The sequence below is a fragment of the Zootermopsis nevadensis genome, unplaced genomic scaffold (genome assembly GCF_977971745.1).
Source record: "Zootermopsis nevadensis isolate Lab colony 2312 unplaced genomic scaffold, Znev_1.0 Znev_ptg000011l, whole genome shotgun sequence".
Taxonomy (NCBI): domain Eukaryota; kingdom Metazoa; phylum Arthropoda; class Insecta; order Blattodea; family Termopsidae; genus Zootermopsis; species Zootermopsis nevadensis.
The window spans coordinates 14,867,150-14,888,962 of record NW_028259143.1 but is presented as its reverse complement, the minus strand read 5'-3'; the positions used below and the strand labels follow the sequence as shown (position 1 = coordinate 14,888,962).

Genomic DNA, 21,813 nt, shown 5'->3' with positions numbered 1-21,813 from the left:
CCCGGTCTCTTTGTGTTGTGCCGTAAACCATGTTTTCTTCTTGCCGCCTTGTTCTTATTACGGTTTGAGGAGACAAAGAGAAATGTTTGTTTACGTCATCAAACGAAGTGGCAACCTGATTGGTCGAAATGACAGAATGACGTATTTGTAACAAGAATTCAAAATTTACGGACGCGACCCGCGGAATAGGACGTTGTTGCTTCCTCCACCTCCTCCTTCTTCTTCTTTTGTCCACTTTTTCTGATTTCATCTTTTGATTCTCTTCTTCATTATTCTTTTCTCTGCATTTTCATTCGCCTCTCAATTCTTCAGACACATGTACAGAACTGACAGTCACTTGTTTACACCAGAACAAAGAGGAAGTTAGTGATAGCGAAGGATTAATAGAAGGTTAACATGTGGAAGTATAGCCACGGTGGTCTAGCGGTTAGAACGCTGGGGGTCTCGGGTTCGATTCCCGGCGGTGCCCGAATTTATAACTTGTGTTGGGCAAGGCCGTGGTCTAGGCAACACGGAGTTTTCCTCCGTGGCATCCCAACAATTACTCCATTCACACACAGAAGAAGGCAATGGCAAACCACTTCTGGATCATCTGCCAAGAACGTATATGAACAGGTCCCAGTCCGAGAAGAGGATGGAAGGATCCTGTTCATATGGACCTGTCGTCAGACAGAACACTAAATAATAATAAGATGAGGTGGTCTAGCGGTTAGAACGCTGGCCTTGTAATCCTGGGGGTCTCGGGTTCGATTCCCGGCGGTGCCCGAATTTATAACTTGTGTTGGGCAAGGCCGTGGTCTGGGCAACACGGAGTTTTCCTCCGTGGCATCCCAACAATTACTCCATTCACACACAGAAGAAGGCAATGGCAAACCACTTCTGGATCATCTGCCAAGAACGTATATGAACAGGTCCCAGTCCGAGAAAAGGATGGAAGGATCCTGTTCATATGGACCTGTCGTCAGACAGAACACTAAATAAAATAAATAATAAAAGAAACTGGTGTCCCCTCTGCTGAAGTCTGACAGGCACATCAGATCCTCATCATAGATCGTTCTTGAACGGAAGAACATTAATTACGTAATTCCAAGTAGGCTATTTCAGTGGTATGGATGTTGACCCCTAAACGTATCCTCTAAATGCAACCGGTGTGACATCTGCTCGCACTTATTGCCTTGAAGGTTAAGAAATTAAATTAAAATACACGTGGACTCAACGAATGCTTTGTAGATAACACAGTCTTTCAGTAAACTACTGAAGGAATTTCAACGTCGATGTCCGAGGCGGCAGGTTCTTGCAGACTGAAGGTCCGTGGAGTTGCGTCTACATTAGAGCAAATGGGCTTAAACCGAATGGTGATTCTCGTGTTTTAAACAGGTCGCGCAAGGATCTATATTTAAACAAATCTAAATTTATACAGTCAGTCAAAGAGTGACATACTGTCATAGATTTAAATTAATCAATGAAGTAATCTCGATGAGATTACACGTGATTCCGTAAGAGTTACGTTGATAAGCTAGAATGAGGTGTTCTTTGACATGGTGACAGTATTTTCCTGTTCACTGCTAACAGAGCTATTTAAAGAGCCCACTGATTGATGGACTAGTTTGTAAGGCTGATTGATGATTAGTACATCCATGGTCTTTATCTGCTAGAATATTTGCATAGGATGTAAATTCTTGGAATGCCACAAATTGTGTCAGGGCAGTTTCATTGGACTCCAATAAGGAACACTGACATTGAGCGACATACGAGGTGCGATCGGAAAGTTTCTAGACTGCGCTTATAAAAACCCTTACACTTATCTCAGGTATTAAATTCATCCATCACCCTCGAAGTAGTTCCCCTGGGAGTGAACACAACGATCCCAGCGCCGCTGCCAAGCCTGGAAGCATCCCTGGAAATCTTTCTTTGTCAGCCTGTCAAGCACCATTTGCGATTCTGCCTGAATCTCTTCTATCGTCTCAAATCTCCTTCCCTTTAGCTGAATTTTCAATTTTTGGGAAGAGGAAGAAGTCGCACGGAGCTTAGAAAGGAAGTTGGGGTCGGTTCTTGCAAGATCTTTGAGCTCCTGACAAACGAGAAGTCGATTCTGCTTCTGGTCCTCAGACAGGATGCGTCGCATGTGGAGTTCTTCCTTTAGAATCAGCTGACAGGTCCCAACAATGTCGCACAAGTCGTTGATGGTACGACGTCGATCTTCGTGAATGGCCTGCCGAATCTTCGTAACATTTTCGGGCGTTGTGCTCGAAGATGGTCGTCCAGAACGCTCGTCATCATCGACAGAGGTTCGGCCATTTTTAAAACGTGAATGCCACACAAAAGTTTGTGCACGACCCATTGCGGACTCCCCAAATGCTTGCTTTAGCATTTCATAGGTTTTCGTAGCCGTTTTGGCGAGTCTTTGGCAAAATTTGATGCACACGCCATTCCGAAATCGCAGGAGGGTCGGTGTAATGCACTACCAAAACGCCCGTAACTAAGAAACAAATGCTAATTCGATGATGCCGGCTGGCACACTGATTCACTATGAATGTAGGCCGCACCTTCTAGCGGCAGAAGCTCGTACTACATCCGGTTCGCCCTCTATTGACACAGTCTTGAAACTTTCCGATCGCACCTCGTACTTGGTGCGTAACAAGTCTTTATTTTCAGTGAAAATTAAGACGTGATGACGTTAAATTACTTTCAGTTCCCATTATTCTTGAAATTTCGCAGGAAAAATTGGTTTTATCTAAAGACATTGTTTTAGATTTTCGCGGAGTCGCCATGTTTGTATATTTACAGGAATTTTTGGCATACACAAATGAGTTCACCAACTCGATGAAACACAGTTATTGAGAAGCTGGTAGTCGCTTTCCTGGTGCAGAATTTCCTTGCCTTTTAAGGCTTCCCTCCACTGGACCATATTGTGGGCTAATTTCATACTCTGACTAACCTCCCACCTGTGTCTAATCCCCTTACGATCTGTTGTAAGAACAAAACTGCGCAGTTTAAATAGATCTGTCGCTGTTTGGCACCAGCAGAGTTCGCACCTCAATAATTTGCGAGGCTGCCGTGTTTTAGTCGTTTGGAAGTGCCCTAGAAAACACGACATATTTCGTTCAGAAGTTCCATTAGCAATAGCTATTGTGGTTGGAGTCGGATATAAATTTCAAGCAGGAAACGGACGACGACACAAACCGGAAGTTAAACGAGTCTGAAAGACTGTAATTTTACAAAGGATTTCCCTTCATTTGCTCGATACGTCACATTTACTTCGTGCGAATTTGGTTTATAGGCACACCTGCACTACACAGTCACCGTGTAGCCTAGAAACAGCCTCAGTAGGAAACAAATTGTTTTCTAATGGATACTCCAATCGGTAATACAGATCTCTGCAGGTTTTGCAGTTCTGTTTTATGGGGCAGGCGAGAAAAACGTAAAAGTTTGGTCGTAAAACCTGAAGGGAATGAGACGAACACATGCAAGGAATAATAACGTAAAATGAAGGATGAAGACTGGTTTTTAAGTGCCTAAAACTAGGAACTGATGGCCGACTTTTGTGAACACGATAATGAACTTTGGGTTCGATAAAAATTGGGAAATGTCTTGGATAGCTGAGCGACTATTAGTTTATCAAGAAGAACTTTCCTATATATGAAGTCACTAAGTCTGAAGAACTGCACAATTGGCTTTAAAAACACAGGACTTGCGTTTGAAACTGAACGGGAAATCCGGAATATATTCTCTTCAATTTTTCTAAATGGAAATCTTCCTGACGTACGAATTAGTAAACGACGAGGCTCACCAAGGAGAAAATAGACTCGGAACTGGATCTCACGCCCAATCCGTGTTTAAGGGAAAGGAAAACATTCGTGTGACTCACCGTCTAGGACAGGGGTGGCCAACCCGCGGCCCGCGGGCCGCATGTGGCCCGCCTTGAACATTTTTCCGGCCCGCGAGATTCATCACACTTTTACAAAATATATTTATTTTATAATGGCCAAAGTAGTGAAAACCAATGCATTAAAAAAATACATTATTTGTGCATCCATATATTCAAAAATTATCTGTCGAAATTATGAGAAAAAATTAACTTTGATTTTAAAATAATATTCTTGCGAATATATGACAGATATTGCCTGTTTTATTCATGAGTTTACAGTTATGAGTTCGCAGAATAATTAAACTATATTCTGCGAACTCATGATGCGCGTGCATCTTGGAACATCTAATATAACAGGTTCTATGTTTCACTCTTAAGTGCCCTCAGTGACGCAGTGACCATACCTATATACGCACAGTTGATTGTTGATAGCAGAGCAGAGCAGACTCTCAGTTTCAAGTGAAAATTTGCTTTTTGGTTTCGTTTTGTGTGCTGTGACTGCAGGATAATTATTTTAATATTAACTCATTATGTTTCAATTTTTCACTCCAAAAAAATGTCTATAGTGTATCTAAATCTAATATGGGGATATATAATTTTATATGTGGCCCGCGGAGTTATGATGCATTTCCAAAGTGGCCCGAAAGATCATTTGGGTTGGCCACCCCTGGTCTAGGACTACGCGCTCTTCTGGAAGTCTTCTGGAAGTCTTCTGGACAATTCTGTGCCCAATTATGCAAACACGGAGATCGTAAATATTCTCAGGGTTTTGTGTGTGTATCTGCAAAGGAAATGCTTCTGTGCCATTCTGAACGTACTTTTATGACTCGCCATTGTATATTTTTTGGACGCCCTTAAAGAATCATTTCCCCAAAGAAGATCACTTTTCCAACGACTTATCGTTTAGGAAGAACCTTTTTTTTACACATCAGCGTCATTTGGGGTAATTTTATCCCACAAATTCATTTCTGAGGCGTGGGCCTTGTGTCGCTTGGTCGCTGGGACCGTGGGTTCGAATCCCACTCAAGGTAGAGGCCTTGCGACGGGCCGATGCCTCGTCCAAGGAGTCCTACCGAATGTCCATAGATCAAGCCAACTAAAAAGTTGGATGGGCAAGCCTGCGAACACCCACCCCACGGCTTTTGCTGTAGACCTCATCAGTATGAGATGTGCGGAGAGACAGACGGACGCGACAACCGAATTGCATGCTCTCTGCTCAAGGAAATCATAAAATCTTCTTTTAATATCGTAGAAAGAGGTAGGTCGAAGGCGTATTAGGTCTAGTTTCGTACAGAAATCAGTATATTTTTCGGAGTAATTGAACAGTCACGCAGAATCAGTCTTCTAAGATTTTAATCGACTTGACGTCATTATGGTTTATCGTGATCGAGTCATTGCGGTGTATCCATGCGTTGAGGAAATGCAGTTATGAAATGTAGGCCAGGCCAAAATGCAGTCAAAGGTTTGTTTTAAACCGTTGCTATTCGTTTCATGTCCTGACAATTGTTGATGGTCAATGACTGATTGACCTTTAACCACCTTATCAATGTCTAAAGATGACAGCCTTCTGGGATATTCGACTGAAGAGGCCTGTTGCCCTGATTCAGTTATAATTCTACAAGCTCCGACAGTCAATTCCATACCAGAATGCACATAATGTCCTCACGAGTTCCTTGCAACGTGCATTTGCCTAGTTTGATAGTCCCCGCTTTGACCACGAGATTGCAGCACCGGTAAGTCTACCTCGCGATTTTTTTCCATCCATCATTTTGTCATCACCGCTCGTAGGATATTCAAATTTCATCAAAATCCATCCAGCGGTTCTCGAGTTAAATCGACCGGTCAGATGGACGGAGGGACAGACATGATCAGGCAAAAATGCGTTTTCGCTATGCACTTTGTGCAGAGAACGCATTGAAATAAATATATGATTCACGCGTATTGTATTTGGTGGCAAGATTGTAATATAGGCCAAAGTTAACATGCCTATGTGCATTTTTTGGTATAAAATATAATAGTAATATGTATTGTAAATACGAACGTAACATTATACTTTGAGGCCGTTATTGTGTTTAGATACCGGTAATTGATTTTATGAACTCATCACTGAAGGCGGAGACACTACGAATGACGAATAAAGTTCATCAGCAACGGGTTTAAACAAGATGGAACCGGTTCTTTCAAAGTTAATGTCTGGTATGCACATAACAAGAAACTGTTGGTACATTTACAAAGAAAGATGTAATAATTTCGCGCATAACACCCAGCACATACGGTCATCTAGTCAATACTGGCAGCGTTGCGTAACTTACAGCGAGCGGATACGACGGAGATAAGCAGACTGAGGTAGCAGTGCCTGTAATAAGTTGTCGCCAGTGGTAGTTGACGGGGGGATACGTAATTCATCTTACGCCACCACGTGGTCGAGACAGTGTTACAGAGGCAGAAAGGTCTGGTATATAGAGCAATCCAAATGGAAGAACTAAGCTTTATCGCGTTCGAGTAGCATCAGGGTCGCGGCTGGCCGATCTTACGTTCATTTGTGCCGTGTGTGTGCATGAGTTAACAGTGCCATGCGCAAAGTGGCCAGAGAGAGGAATGGGACGAACCTGGGAGCCCACATACCATTACCAACCGACGAAGAAGATATACGACTACCAAAGAAAGGTGCGTCATCATATATTATTGTGTGTTGGAATTAATTATTGTGCTTCTGTGTATAATAATGTAAAAACCTGACAACCACGGACCAATAAATTATTGTAGCCTCATTACGTAGCTAGCATGACTTGAAATTCTTGACACGTGCACCGAGGTAGAGCGCTTGCGCATACTGAGACACACACCGTAACAGTGATGGAAACATGAAAGCATCGTGTTTATATTTTAGTGGCGAAAATCGGGTTATCGTATTTAGTGCTGCCAGTGTTCAGATTCCAGGCCAACTGTAATAATTTTAACAGAATTTATAACATCAAGATAAATTATGAACTTCAACAGAAAATTTAACAAACACGTAGATACACATAATTGTACCCAGTTTCCATTCTGGTATTTTGAAATTTCAGAATTACTGTGTTTTGAAAATGTAATTCAGCTACTGGTATGATTTATAAAAATGCCATTTTATAAAATCTTTCCTGTCTTATGCCTGCTTATAACAGAATCCCGTTTCAGACTGCCTTTTATTTACTTCTGAACTTAATATATTACATTGTTCATAGCACATATATTTGTGATCCAAAGCACAAGTCAGATTGTTAAAATTTTTTAGTTTTATTCCTCCCTTACTTTGGCTGGCTAGGCCTGTTTGTACTGAGTGTGTTTCATCTGAGCACAGTATGGAATAAAGTTACATGGATAGTTGCAATGAATATTTGGAAGCAGATTTTTCCATCACCAATGATTTTATACTTTAGATATCACAGTTTAACTGTTCTTTATTTTTGCAATTACACTCAAATTCAACAAACAGCAAACAGCAAACATCACAAAATAACTAAATTTTCCAATAAGGCACCAAAATGTCTGACAGCAACGTACCTATAAAATGAAGATGAATGGAATAATAGAGCAAGCACCAGAATATGTACGGCTGGAACAAAGATTTTCAGAGAAAAGACACGCAGACCAAATGCACCTAGAGGTAATCAAATCTAATCTTGTACAGTATGTAATGTAGACCTTATGTTTTTGTTCTTATATTTAATTCATTGTTCTAAACACTGAGAACATAAATGTCAGCATATCCATCTTGATGAGAGGGCCATACCATTTAACCTGTAACCCCCGTCACTTATTATTACAAAAGAGCCGGGGTAGCTCGGTCAGTATAGTGACTGGCTACGGACTGGTCGATTGGGGTTTGGTCTCCTGTGGCGGCAACCACCTATCTAATGGGTGCCAGGGTCCTTTCCTGGGGGTAACACACAGCTGGGGCATGATGTTGACCACTTGCCCCCATCTAGTGCTGAGGTTAAGAATGAGTAGGAGCTATACCTCCTCTCTCCCACCAAGTGCCTATAGTGGGGCAGCTTTACTTTTTTTTTTATACTGAAGTTATAAATAATTTGGGTCATATGGCCTGTGAAATATTGTTTGTGAATAAGTAAAATTTAATAACACGTGGTTTGTGAATTTATAAACAGGTATACCACTGCTCATATTTACCATATGAAATATAAATAGGTAAATTTATCCCTGTAGCTTAACTAATCACCACACCATTTTGAATATGAGGAAGCGGAGGGAGAGCTCCACACATTTTTAACTTCAGCACAATTGGAGTGTATAGTTTGGTTCATACCCCAACTGCGTTACTCCCAAGAAAACAATCCTGTTACACATTGGATATGAGATTCGTGGAACCGAGGTTAGGTCTGGACTTTGCGGCAAAGGGAAGAATCCCGATATATTGGTAAGTGAATCTCACTCATCCAGCCCATAGCTTTACTGACCGATGGCATCTTGGTATTTGAATAACTTCCTGTAGACTGTCTTCATTTAGTGTGTATCAATATTTATAGTTGGTTTAGGTTCTTCTTATGTCATACTTATTTATATAAAAATTAATGAACAGATCAAACTTGAGTTAGTAAAGCACTGGAGGAACACAAATAGATGTACTTGTAAAAATAACTTTTCTTTCAATTAGGGACACATAATACATATTGACTAGTTAAAATCTTAAAAATTAATTTTCTTCATACTCTTGTGTAACATTTCCACAAATATGAAATTAAATGTTGGCAGTTTATGCATGACTAATGGAATTTAATGACCTTCATGATGTTGGTGACATAATTTGTAGGTTAAGAATATAACTAACTTAACTAACTAGATGGCCTCCGGAACCTGAAAGTTAATTGCCGAATTAACCGAAGCCCTCCACCTTAGAGGCCAACAAAATCGAGTCTCCTTCAACTTCTATCTCCAAAAGAGATTAAGGATATAAATAACACAAGTACATTTACAGGAAAACAAATAAGTTGATGTGGAAGTAAATATAGATAAAATTTAATGATGTTGGAAAACCAGTAATAAATAATTTAAGAATGTTTTCAGTTTTAACTATCTGGGAAAAATACCGTGAGTCATAGAAATTAGGTCCATGATGGAGTAGTGAGTAGATTAAATTCAGCACATTTGTTAGAACTAAGTTCAAATATGATTATCATCTCATCAGTTTTCCAGAACAATGAAGATCAAGATAGGTTTTATTACTACATTATTCAGCCGGTTATTTTGTTAAAAACAACAAATGTAAGTTAGATTTAGTGGGAGTACAGCAAGGGTGGTACTGAACTGGCAGATGATTATGCGTTCTTCTGTGGACATGGGAATGTTGATCATTGCGTACGGACAGGCTTTTTTATGCATTCTTGTTCTCCTATGGCTCTCTGGTCCGTATTCGGTCCATGGGCTCCTGAATTCTCCTCTTCCATTCGGTCCTCTGTTAGGTCCATCTGTCCGAGACTGATTGAGGTTTCGAAACATCTTCCTTTTTATGTTGCAAGGTTGTTAGCCTTGTGACCAACCCCCAACCTGGAGGACCAAGGTACCTGTCTTAGTCTGACCTCTCCCCCTCGACCAATCTGGCTAGGGAGGCCCTACCAGTAGCTCTTGGGGTCACTGAGGTACTCGAGCCCCACCACCACGACAAATCGCAGCAGTTGAACCGGAATTTCTGATTATGAAAATGTAACCTTTTTCTTAACATTCTTTAATTTTATGCACTTCTGAGTTTCACAGCACAATGAACAGAAAATGCCCTGACCTTCTTTTTTCTTGCATCATGGATTTTAATAGACACTAAAGATGCTGTGTAACTTAATTATATGTTTCGTAACAGTTCGAAGTATTGTATTTGATAAGAAATTGGGCCGCAGTTGTATAGAAATAATTAAAAGCTTTTAGATAAGTGGTGATCACATTTCATTTTTAAGTCTGGCCACAAGGCAGTACAGTCGGGGCAGTTATTTTGTTAACAGCGCCTATTTTCTTGACTTGCCGAATGTAATATTGTATTACAACGTGGTATCGTGTTGGTAAATATGCTGCATTAACTTAGACAAGGCTAGCTTTCAAATTATTCACTGTCAACACAACCTGTCTTAATCTGAAATTGCTAAATGACCTCCATTTATTACTGCAGATTAAAACCATGCTTAAAATACTGATGATACAATTTCAGTGAAAAATGCTGTGGTTAGCAGCCTGGAAGTAGGCGTACAGTAAATTATATAATATATTTTTGGTTTAAGAACTAAATCCACATACAGTCATTTTGTTCACACTGTTATTGGTTGAATAAATGGGATTTAGCATTATCATTAGTAACTTCAGTATGAAAGAAAAATCTAGCCAGTATGCAACCGATAGCTGGTCCTCCAGGTTGGGGGTTGGTCGCAAGGCTAACAACCTTGCACCGTAAAAAGGAAGATATTTTGAAACCTCGATCAAAGCCTCAGACAGAATGGACCTATCAGAGGACCGAATGGAAGAGGAGAATTGAGGAGGTCATGGACCGAATACGGACCGGAGAGCCATAGAAGAAGATGTGACTGATAGCAAACCTAAACTACTGCATAAAACACACCTTTTGAACAATTCCATACAAACTATAAACATATAATAATGTATTCTGAGAAGTGATGAAGTAAAATAATTCAGGATTGAAGTAAAGTACTATATGAGCTGAAAATAATGAACACAAAGGCATGATAACATGAACCCAGCATATGGTCCATAGTCCATGTGCTGTCAGTGATCCCATGAACCTGATGTTGGTTAAGTTCTTCCTTAGTTTCATGCATTCTTGTGTATATGCTTTGAATCACTGTAATCAACCTGTTTATGACGCTGTTCAACTTTTAAGTCACAGCTTATGTTCATTACACACCATAATTTATTGCTCACATGATTAATTTTCTAGCATTTTGCAGTGTTACTGATGGATTTGATGGAAATTAGACTCTTCTGTAATAGAACATTTTATGTAATATAATGCATTAAAAATAGCACTTATGGATTGTAGTCTGATGATGACAAGGAATTTCTAAGCTAGAAAAACAGTCTTTCATTTGAGACAGCAATATTAAGTGGGTGTATCAGTGGCACATGATGCTCTGTGCACTAACCCCAGCTCAGAAATAAATAAATTGAAACATTACAAAGTAATTGAAACATATTTTATATTGTATAAGATTTGAGGTTTTCACACCGGTGAGCTTGAAGATTTCTGTCTTCTGGGTTGTTGCGCTGTGTGGTCTGGTAGATTAATTGTCCTGATGACGGAGGCAGTATGACCTCTGAAACGTTGGTAAACATCGACCAGACTACACAGCGCAACAACCCAGAAGACAGAAATCTTCATACTCTGATGACGGAGGCAGTATGACCTCTGAAACGTTGTTAACATCTACCATACTACACAGCGCAACAACCCAGAAGACAGAAATCTTCATACTCTGATGACGGAGGCAGTATGACCTCTGAAACGTCGGTAAACATCTACCAGACTACACGGTGCAACAACCCAGAAGACAGAAATCTTCATACTCTGATGACGGAGGCAGTATGACCTCTGAAACGTTGTTAACATCTACCATACTACACAGCGCAACAACCCAGAAGACAGAAATCTTCATACTCTGATGACGGAGGCAGTATGACCTCTGAAACGTCGGTAAACATCTACCAGACTACATGGTGCAACAACCCAGAAGACAGAAATCTTCATACTCTGATGACGGAGGCAGTATGACCTCTGAAACGTCGGTAAACATCTACCAGACTACATGGTGCAACAACCCAGAAGACAGAAATCTTCATACTCTGATGACAGAGGCAGTATGACCTCTGAAACGTCGGTAAACATCTACCAGACTACACGGTGCAACAACCCAGAAGACAGAAATCTTCATACTCTGATGACGGAGGCAGTATGACCTCTGAAACGTTGTTAACATCTACCATACTACACAGCGCAACAACCCAGAAGACAGAAATCTTCATACTCTGATGACGGAGGCAGTATGACCTCTGAAACGTCGGTAAACATCTACCAGACTACACGGTGCAACAACCCAGAAGACAGAAATCTTCATACTCTGATGACGGAGGCAGTATGACCTCTGAAACGTCGGTAAACATCTACCAGACTACATGGTGCAACAACCCAGAAGACAGAAATCTTCATACTCTGATGACAGAGGCAGTTTGACCTCTGAAACGTCGGTAAACATCTACCAGACTACACGGCGCAACAACCCAGAAGACAGAAATCTTCATATTTTATATTAAAGCATAGATTTGCATGGATGGAAGTGAATATTTTATGCACACCAATTAGAATTTAATTTATGTTGTAACAAAATGTTATTTTCTATATAAAATTGAACTCTAATATAAAAACAAGGAGTAGAGAGTAATGGTGAATATATGAATACATGAACCATATATCAGTCTTGCATTAAATGGTTATCAAATGTACCAACTTCTTGAAAAAAAAACAAACTTGTGTTGCATTTAAGATTTACCACACAAGACATTAATTATAGGTCAGAGATAAAAATCATATGAGCAAGTAGGAAACATGAACAGATGTTATATTCATGTTGCTATGGGGGAAAAGACAAGCTGCTTTACTTGCAACTAACTGTCCACTTGTCTGTTGAATAAATACTGAAACAGGGGTTTAAAATTACTCACCAACCCCAGTACATTGCCTCAGCAAATACTGCCGTCTTTACGTCGTGCCCTCAAAAGCCTCAGAAGATAAATTCACTATATAATTTCAAAGGGAGTCCCAGTCAAGCACTACCCATACTAACTGTTATTTACCAACGTCTACGGCCATCCAGTTGTATTGATGATCATGAAATTCACAGATTTAAAGATGCTGGATTTCTGGTCTCAACAAAACATAATTTTCTTGATCTTATAGAAGGTTATACTCCATATCTTATGTTTTGGTGGGGGGGTGGATCGTAAATCTCTTGTACCTATGCTACATTGTGCCACGGTGGTCTATCGGTTAGAACGCTGGCCTTGTAATCCTGGGGTCTCGGGTTCGATTCCCGGCGGTGCCCGAATTTATAACTTGTGTTGGGCAAGGCCGTGGTCTAGGCAATACGGAGTTTTCCTCCGTGGCATCCCAACAGTTACTCCATTCACACACAGAAGAAGGCAATGGCAAACCACTTCTGGATCATCTGCCAAGAACGTATATGAACAGGTCCCAGTCCGAGAAAAGGATGGAAGGATCCTGTTCATATGGACCTGTCGTCAGACAGAACACTAAATAATAATAACCTATGCTACGCCGTCAATGAGTGACATTGCTGTCTTTACAAGGGTGCCAGGGCAGTGCCTGAGCACTCACAAAAGTACAGGGGCACTGCTTGACTCCAGCCCTGATTACATTGTCCTACCATCTTTTATGTTTTTTTTTTTTTTAATTTTCAGCATGTTTTGGTACACGGCATTTTGTTACTTTCATGCTGTTCCTTGGGATGGCAAATGCCTACATAATGCGTACCAACATGTCAGTGGCGATCGTTGCCATGGTGAACCATACAGCCTTGCCCAGAGATGACACTGTTTTAGACGATGAATGTGATTCTGACAACAGCTCAAACAGTTGGGTAGCTGAAATGAGTAAACATAGTTCAGAGGTAAGAAAATTGTGATATAGGAAATGGCGTGAATATTTCATTTGTAATATTTATTGTTCTGCGGTGGAAATAACATTTTTCTTTCTGTCACCAGTCACTAATCCAGGATTTTCTGTTATTCTTAAGAAGTCAAATTAAACTAGTTTTTAACCATTCACATATTTTACAGGAAATATCTTACTTATAGACAGTGGAACTTCTGAATTTGTTTCATTTTTGAGGTTAGGGAAGTCTGTCCCACCCCTTCTAGATGGTTAAAGGTAACGACTTGTGTTTTTTCAACAGCAGACAGAATGTTGCAATGGAACATAGAAGAAGGTTTTTTTTTTAAAAAAAATAAAACCTGCATGGTAATGGTTAATGAAGTTATCTTCTTGCTGGTTTTCTTGAAAATATTCTACAGTCGTATTTTTTGTAAGATGATTCAGTGATAATATTTGGAAGTACATGTATGATGGTTTTATCACCTGAAGATAGTGTTCAATGAATATGTTTTCTTTTTCCAGACAATAAATTTTCAGATATGCTGATCTCAGTTCCAGACCAAGAAGTCCATATGTTCTTGTTCCAGAAATCGTCTGATACAGGCACATTCGTGTGGGACGCAAAACTGCAAGGTTATATCCTTAGCAGCTTCTTCTACGGTTATGTCCTAACACAGATACCATTTGGAATCATGGCAAAGAAATATGGAGCCAAATACTTCTTGGGTGTTGGAATGCTTATCAACTCATTGTTTGGTCTCCTAGTTCCTGTTGGAGCTAATGGTGGCATTGCCTGGCTTATTGTTGTGAGGTTCATTCAGGGGCTCGGTGAGGTAAGTACCGAAATTATTATTATTATGAGAATATGTGCACATTTTCTTGCAAGAATAAATGTAATTTCTGAGGTGATTTGCAGGTTTGGTCTGCGTTCACGTTCTTTTAATCGTCTTTATGCGAGGCGGACCGAACACCTCTGCCAACTATTATTGTTATTGATATTTTTATGGCGGTTTATGAGAAAATTATTGTAGCCATCAATGTTGGTCTTCTCGGATGTAATGCTATGTGGTCTAGTGAGTATGTACCTATAAGTCTGCAGTGTTACAACCTAGAACAGTGGTTCCCAAACCAGGTGGTACTCACCAAAGTGCTACAAATAAAAATTGTTGCAGTGTTTTTTTACTCTGATTATTGTGCTCCAGAGTAGAAATGAAAAATACATGTGTTAAAGCACAGATTATTAGAAACTGTTGTGGCCTCAGATTGTCATTGTGAGTAAAGAAATGGTTTCCTGGTTTATAAAACAGCCTCAAAGTGGTAAGTCTGTCAGTGACTGTAAATCCTGCAGAAGGAAGCCATCATTCTCCCCATGTTAAAAACTTAAGAGTGAGAAAATATCGTACAGTTTTCTGAGGGTGTAGTTGTCAGTTTGAATACAAGAAATTTATGCAGTCATTAAAAATAGGACAATCATCTCTTGGTAATAAGCTATAAGATTTCTTTGAAAAAACTTGTTAGAGATTCTTGAACAGCCAAGTTGATGAAAACTGCAGTTCACTGTTTCTACAAAAGCACTTGTAGCCATAGTTGAGATCTCATACTTAATTACTGAAAATAAAAAGCTTCATACACAAACATTCCTACCACCAGCAGCCATCAAATTGAATAATGTGTGGTGAAAATCATCCCCAGGCACTTAAAACAGTTTCTCTGACATTAACGAACAACTTCATCGAATAAGTGCAGTCCAAGATGTGCACTTCAGATCAACAGAAGTTGGAGGCTAACTATAGCTCCTTGTGTCTGTCAGACGCTGGGTCGGAGAAAACATTAACGAGCTTTCAAAAAATACATTTTGTGGCTTCTTGTAGAATTGTACATAATTGTGGCCTAAGGTCACATGATGATAAGAATGAGAGGAACAATTTGTCTCACTTCAGCTTGGACGTCTTTCTTGTGTCCTGCTGCTGTATTCATACAGATGCTGATACACTGTGACCAAAAAATATAATCTGAAGTGATAATAGTCATTCACAGTCTCTGTGTGAGTGGTCGATAGAACATGAAATCTTCACCTTTTGAACGCTCTTCTGTTTGCAGTAATGTACGAGGACATGCAGGCAGACCACAAATCGCTTCTATAGCATTTAGAGGTAAGGTGGTTATCAAGAGGTTCTGTTCTTAAATGACCGGTTGAGATGAACAAAAAAATAAAAAATAATGCAGGTTTTTACAGACTCTGATTCTCAGCTTTAGCAACTCTTTTTGGATATATATCATTATTTATCAGATGTAAGCTCAACAGACTAATTCCAAATGAAACAATTTTCCAGCTTTTTGACAAAGTTGTCACATTGATAAAATATGACGCTTTTGAAAATCCTTTGTGAAAATGAAAGCACAGACGTGTTTTTTCATCATGAGTAAGCATCTGCGAGGAAATGATTATGAATTTGAAGAAATTAAACCTCAGATTCTGACCCATCTTACTAATCTTGAGAGCAATTCTAAGAATCACTTTTCAGATCTGTTTCTTGGCATGAATTGACCTGAAACCCATGTACAGCTACAATCAGTGAGTAGGTAACTTACCTTTCCATAAAATCCCAGAAATTCCTGATTGAACTAGCCTGAGTTACAGCCTTTAAAATCTAGCTTGATGCTTTGCCTGTTTACGATTTTTGGATTTGTGTCCAAAATGTATACGTAGAAATCTCACAACTAGTCATTGATGTATTACTAGTCTTTGGCACAGCATATCTCTGTGAAAAAAGCTTTTCAGCACTGTCTGCAGTTAAACCATTGTAACTGCCTTCAGCTTGAAAAGTGGCTTCGGAGTTTCTTTATCAACAATCCACCCTGTGGTGAGTCACCTAGTCTCAGATATGTGGCCCATCCTTCAAACTGAGTAAGTACTGTTGAGTGGATTTTTTAATTGTAAAATAGTGTTGGTACATAAAAATATGTTTTGCCTTTCAGTGGTGGTGCCAAAAATAGGCTAGGGAACCACTGACCTAGAAGACCAACATTAACGTCTTCACTGCTGTGAGAACCTCAAACCTCATACAGTGTTATAGCCATTTATAAGGGGCTTTCGAATTTTGCAGTTCTATGCACTACAGTATATGTTGATTTACATGACTCTTTCTCTGTTTTAGGGGCCGATTGTACCGTGCACTCATGCTATGCTGGCTAAATGGATCCCCCCAAATGAGAGAAGTCGTATGGGAGCTTTTGTGTATGCAGGTGAGATAGATCAGGACTTTTATGCTCCTGAAACTGTTCGACTTCATGCTTGAAGCAACAGCTCACACATCAAAATATTTTGTGTTGCAACCCGAAGGCTGTGCGTGATAGTAAGAGTTTCTGTTATCCGAAGAGCCACGTTGGATTGAAAGATTCCACATTCATTTATTTTTAAAAAAGTTTTATGGGGTCTAAATATTTAAATTCCCCTCTCATCAGAGGGTTACATATTCTATGGAACTCTTGGAATGAGGAGAATTTATAGCCAGTTTCTGTTACAGTTGATGTAACTTTATGTTGTGTACTCTTTAAGCTAAGAAGAATATGTGTACATGGCTCAAATCAGTTGACTGTATAATGTACGAGGCGCGTCTTCAAAGTAAGTTTCCCACTCGTCCCACAGCTAGCAAACGTTATATTGCGCGAAGCAACTGTGCGTACGTGATAGAGCAATGACGTAGCATAGCGCATGCACTAACGGTACTTCCCGCGTTCTCACAGTAGCATCGTTGCAGCTGTTGAAGATGGAGGTTCTTATTCCAGCTCCCGCCGACTGTGAAGTGCGGTCAGTGATAACGCTAGGCCGCACACGGCTCGACGGACAGCAAGTCTCCTGCAGGAGTTCAGCTGGGAGGTGTTTAATCATTCACCCTACGGCCCGGACCTCGCTCCCAGTGATTTCCATCTTTTCCTACACCTCAAGAAATTCCTGTCCGGTCAGCATCAGCGTTTTGAGAATGACAGAGAGGCGGCGATGGTTGTCACACAGCGGTTCCAATCCCAGGCGGCAGACTTCTACGACACAGGTATTCAAAAGTTGGTCCCACGGTATGACAAATGTCTCAATTCCGGTGGCGAATATGTTGAAAAATAGCTGGACACTTGCTGTAACTGTTGCAATAAATATTTCCATGAAATTGTGTTTTGTTTCTGTAAACGGCCCCAGGGAAACTTACTTTGTGGACGAGCCTCGTATATTATTAGCGCTTTGTTATTTGTGCTTTTGGGCTCAAAATTTTTCTTCTTGATGGTTGCAGGTGCACAGTTTGGAACTGTGATATCATATCCTCTGAGTGGTTTGCTGGCAGAGTATGGTTTTGCAGATGGCTGGCCTTCCATTTTCTATGTATTTGGTATCGTTGGAGCAGTGTGGTCAGTAGCATTCCTTTTCATGGTTGCTGAAGATCCTGATTCTTCAAACACAATTCCTGAAGATGAAAAGAAATATATTACTAATTCACTCTGGGGCACTGCGGGTGTTTCTGTAAGTATAAAAAAATGCCTGCCCATTTAAAATAAGAACCACTCCCTTCCCTGCTTCAATTTCAGATTTTGGGGGAAAAATTTAAAAATCTACATGGTGGTATTAATACATTTTTGTTAAAAACATTGCAATTAACATAAGCATAATGTGCAAATAATATTATTTTCAAATCAAAGCAAGGCAAGTATTAGGGAGTGTTGGTTATGGCGGTGAAGGGGGTGAGTAATGTGGGGTAGATGCTGGGCCCATGAAAGGGGAAAGATTGATGAGCAATGGCTGTTTTGTTGACAGCACCACCATTTTGTCCATGTGCAAGGCAGCTGAGGATCATAAGGTGGTGTAAGGTATCTGTGCTGTGGTTGGAAGCCAGCAAATTGTGATGGTTGAAGGTGTCTGTCCCCACTACAGTGGAGCCGGGTGGAGGACGGACTTCTTGTATGGTTATATAGAGAGGGTCTTTACACACAAAGCTACGCTGATGACTTGGTCTTGATGATAACTGAAAATTCCCAGGTACTTAGAGCTAAATCAAAAGGCTCTGAACATTGTACAAAGTAAGTTCAGGGCTGAGGAGCTATCTGCCATGAAGACGGAAGTTGTGTTCTTCACCAAGAGGAAGAAAGTGGACAGGTTTGTGGAACCTGTTGTACTAAGCAGGATGATACATGCCACAGGGTTGGCAAAGTACCTGAGAGTTATCCTGCATGAGAAGCTGATATGGCGGGAGGATGTGAAACAGAGGGTTAGTCAAGAGCTTTGTCGTCATTTTGATTGTGTCATCAGATCCTTGGCAAGACCCCAAGGTCTTAAACTAAAAATTTTACACTCGCATTATGCAGGTATAGTAAGGCCTGTGCTTGCGTATGTGGTAACTGTTAGTAGTCAAGAGTTGGTCTGGCAATGATCAGGGTTGAACTTGGTTGTCTGTGTAAGTGTCACTGGCTCTGTGAGAACAGCTCACGTGGTTCTGCTTGATGTGTCCCTTCCCCGTACTCAGTGGCAGAGGCTGGCTCAGAGGTCTCGTAGTGGTTTGGATGTAGGTCATACACAGATCCTTTCTTGACTAATGGGCTAATGGGGCCACTCTCTTTTTCACATAAGTGCAGGGCAAAATGATACCAGTGATTGCTTTTGGGACTCCCTTTAAAGTTACGTGAATATTGGTTATTATCCTGGCCTATGACCCTTCAGTGTAAAGGGCTAATCTGTGGGCCAAGATGGCTGGCAAGTCATGGGACAGGTGTACGTGGGATGAAACTAGGGAAGAGGTTTTCCTTTTCATTTGGTGTATCAAGTGAGGTATCAAGGGTAACACTTGACTGGGAATGTCAACAGGCATTGTGTGCTCTGGAACAAGGTTATGCTCTTCTGGGACCCTGGGTAATGTGGGTTTTAAGATAATTAGGATGTAGATGCCTTGGCTAGGGAATGATCGAGGAGTCCATTCCTCAGTCTTGAACCAGCAATATGCCATTCAGTGTGGTAAAGAGGAGTGGATGATTTTTTAAGTTTGTTGTTTAAGAATAAACAAATAAACTTTTGTTAAGATGGAAATATTATCCCTTTTTTTTGTATTTTGTTAATAAAAATGTTCTGTTGTGTCTCATCACTATTTAATGTCAGAAATGATGCTCTGAGTATCTCTATTTATAATTTTCTTTTTTTGTTCCAGTCACCGAAGGTTCCTTGGGTGTCTATTGCTAAGTCATTGCCATTCTGGGCAATTCTAATGGCACACATGGGACAAAACTATGGTTATGAAACTCTCATGACAGAGTTACCATCATTCATGAAGCAAGTGCTACATTTCAACCTGAAAGATGTAAGTTCTATTGGAATTCAATCCTGTGGTCTGTCTGACACTGCAGTAACATAACTGTAGTTCTAAGATCTGAATGCCTTACAAAAGCAGCATTGGCCAGTCAATCTTATCAACAGAAACTTTACTACAATATACTGCACTGACCTCACATGTTCAGGGAAATGTGGGAAGCCTGTTACACGTAGTGAGCAAGGCTCAAATTAAGATTTTAGGTTATCACAGCAGTAATTATGAAGATGACTGCCTTCTGGTATGTTTTTCCAAGTAGTCTGGTAGAAGTTTACTGGTGAAGATTTCCGTCTTCTGGGTTGTTGCGCTGTGTAGTCTGGTCGATGTTAACCAACGTTTCAGAGGTCATACTGCCTCCGTCATCAGGGCGATGAGTATGAAGATTTCTGTCTTCTGGGTTGTTGCGCTGTGTAGTCTGGTCGATGTTTACCAACGTTTCAGAGGTCATACTGCCTCCGTCATCGCCTTGATGACGGAGGCAGTATGACCTCTGAAACGTTGGTTAACATCGACTAGACTACACAGTGCAACAACCCAGAAGATGGAAATCTTCATACTCACCGCTGTGAGAACCTCAAGTCTTACAAGTTTACTGGTCTTTGAGATATGTTTGCTGCCTCCAACATTGCTCTGATGGTGGAGGCAGCAAGCACCTCTGAAATGACCATAAACTTCAAGACTCTAATAATCTGAATAGAGTATGCTACTAACAGAGTTCATTTCATTTTAATTTAATCTCAATGTAAACATTAACACACTGCAACAAATGAATCCCTCCACCCAGGCCGATACCTCATTTGCTAAGCAAAGGCGACTGCACGCATAATGTTAACTTTCATGTGCTTGGAAGGTACAGGATGCCATAATTTGTGGCAACATTGTTGTACTTTAGTAAATATTTTATTTTACTGTGTTGTAGGGATCATATAACTTATATTTCATAATATATGTAAATGCATAAATTTTCCTTAAGACAGAAAACTTGAATATGTACAGTCTGTAGAGTGTGGATCTACAAAAATTAGATAAGTCACTATTTGAGTTTACACACGAACACTTTGTCCATGGTTAGCAGTTAATTTTTAAAGAAGAGTCCACGAACCTTTCTCCAGATTCAGTTTTAACAGAAATGTCTTAAGATGATAAAGTTGCGTCATATTGTGATAAATATATATTTGTTTAAATCTTGTCAGTCTAATCACAATAAAATTCCTATTAAATATTAAAATATTACTATAATTAACATTTAAATATTTAAAATATATTAAATATTTAAATGTTAATTATAGTAATATTTTAATATTTAATAGGAATTTTATTGTGATTAGACTGACAAGATTTAAACAAATATAAACAAATAAACAAAGAAATGTCTTACTTGCCAGCCCTTTCTTTATGTTGACACTTCTTACCTGTTATTCTCAGTTTGCCCGAAGCTTTAAATTCTGTTCTCGCACTGTCCCCAGTACTTGCAGATACGCTACAAAATGCACGAGTTAGTTTCTATACTTGCTTATCTGCTAATTGAGGATTGGTTTTACTTAATTTGTTAAAAATATTTAATGGAAACACTCCAGATGCTTTTCAAAGGCTTTCCACTGATATGCATGTAGTGTGGTGCACTTGGCATCACTGGATTTGCATCTGCAGCAATAAGGATTGAATCTGAACATTAAGGCAAATGTGGTACGCAAAATTCCAGAAAACATTTTTTGGAAAAGATATGTACTTCAAACTGAATTACAGGTTTCTAGGTTTCCACTTGTTTTCTACAATACTGTATCACTATTTTGTTTGATTATTCACTCTTATATAATCATTCTCTTATCACTCCTACTTGTGAACCAGATATAAGGGCCTGTTTACATACAAATATAATTCTTGTTAAGTTGCCGTTACTTTGCAGGAGTGAATAGTTTCTGAAAACTGAACAAAGTTGGGAT

The 21,813-nt window shown here is 39.9% G+C and overlaps 1 protein-coding gene across 5 annotated transcripts in view; it reads left to right on the top strand.

Moving 5' to 3' along the window:
• The window catches only part of Picot (putative inorganic phosphate cotransporter protein picot), a 100,433-nt gene that overhangs the window by 71,839 nt on the left and 6,781 nt on the right, over positions 1-21,813 (top strand). For 2 of the 5 annotated variants that reach the window (XM_022075988.2, XM_022075986.2), the window contains exons 2-6: positions 13,337-13,545; positions 14,117-14,362; positions 16,688-16,775; positions 17,813-18,039; positions 19,712-19,861. In XM_022075988.2, the coding sequence (XP_021931680.1) occupies positions 13,337-13,545; positions 14,117-14,362; positions 16,688-16,775; positions 17,813-18,039; positions 19,712-19,861 (920 nt within the window). Of the gene's footprint in view, positions 1-6,016; positions 6,536-7,350; positions 7,515-13,336; positions 13,546-14,051; positions 14,363-16,687; positions 16,776-17,812; positions 18,040-19,711; positions 19,862-21,813 lie in introns of those variants that run through there. The other 3 variants (XM_022075987.2, XM_022075989.2, XM_022075991.2) reach the window with 3 other exon arrangements.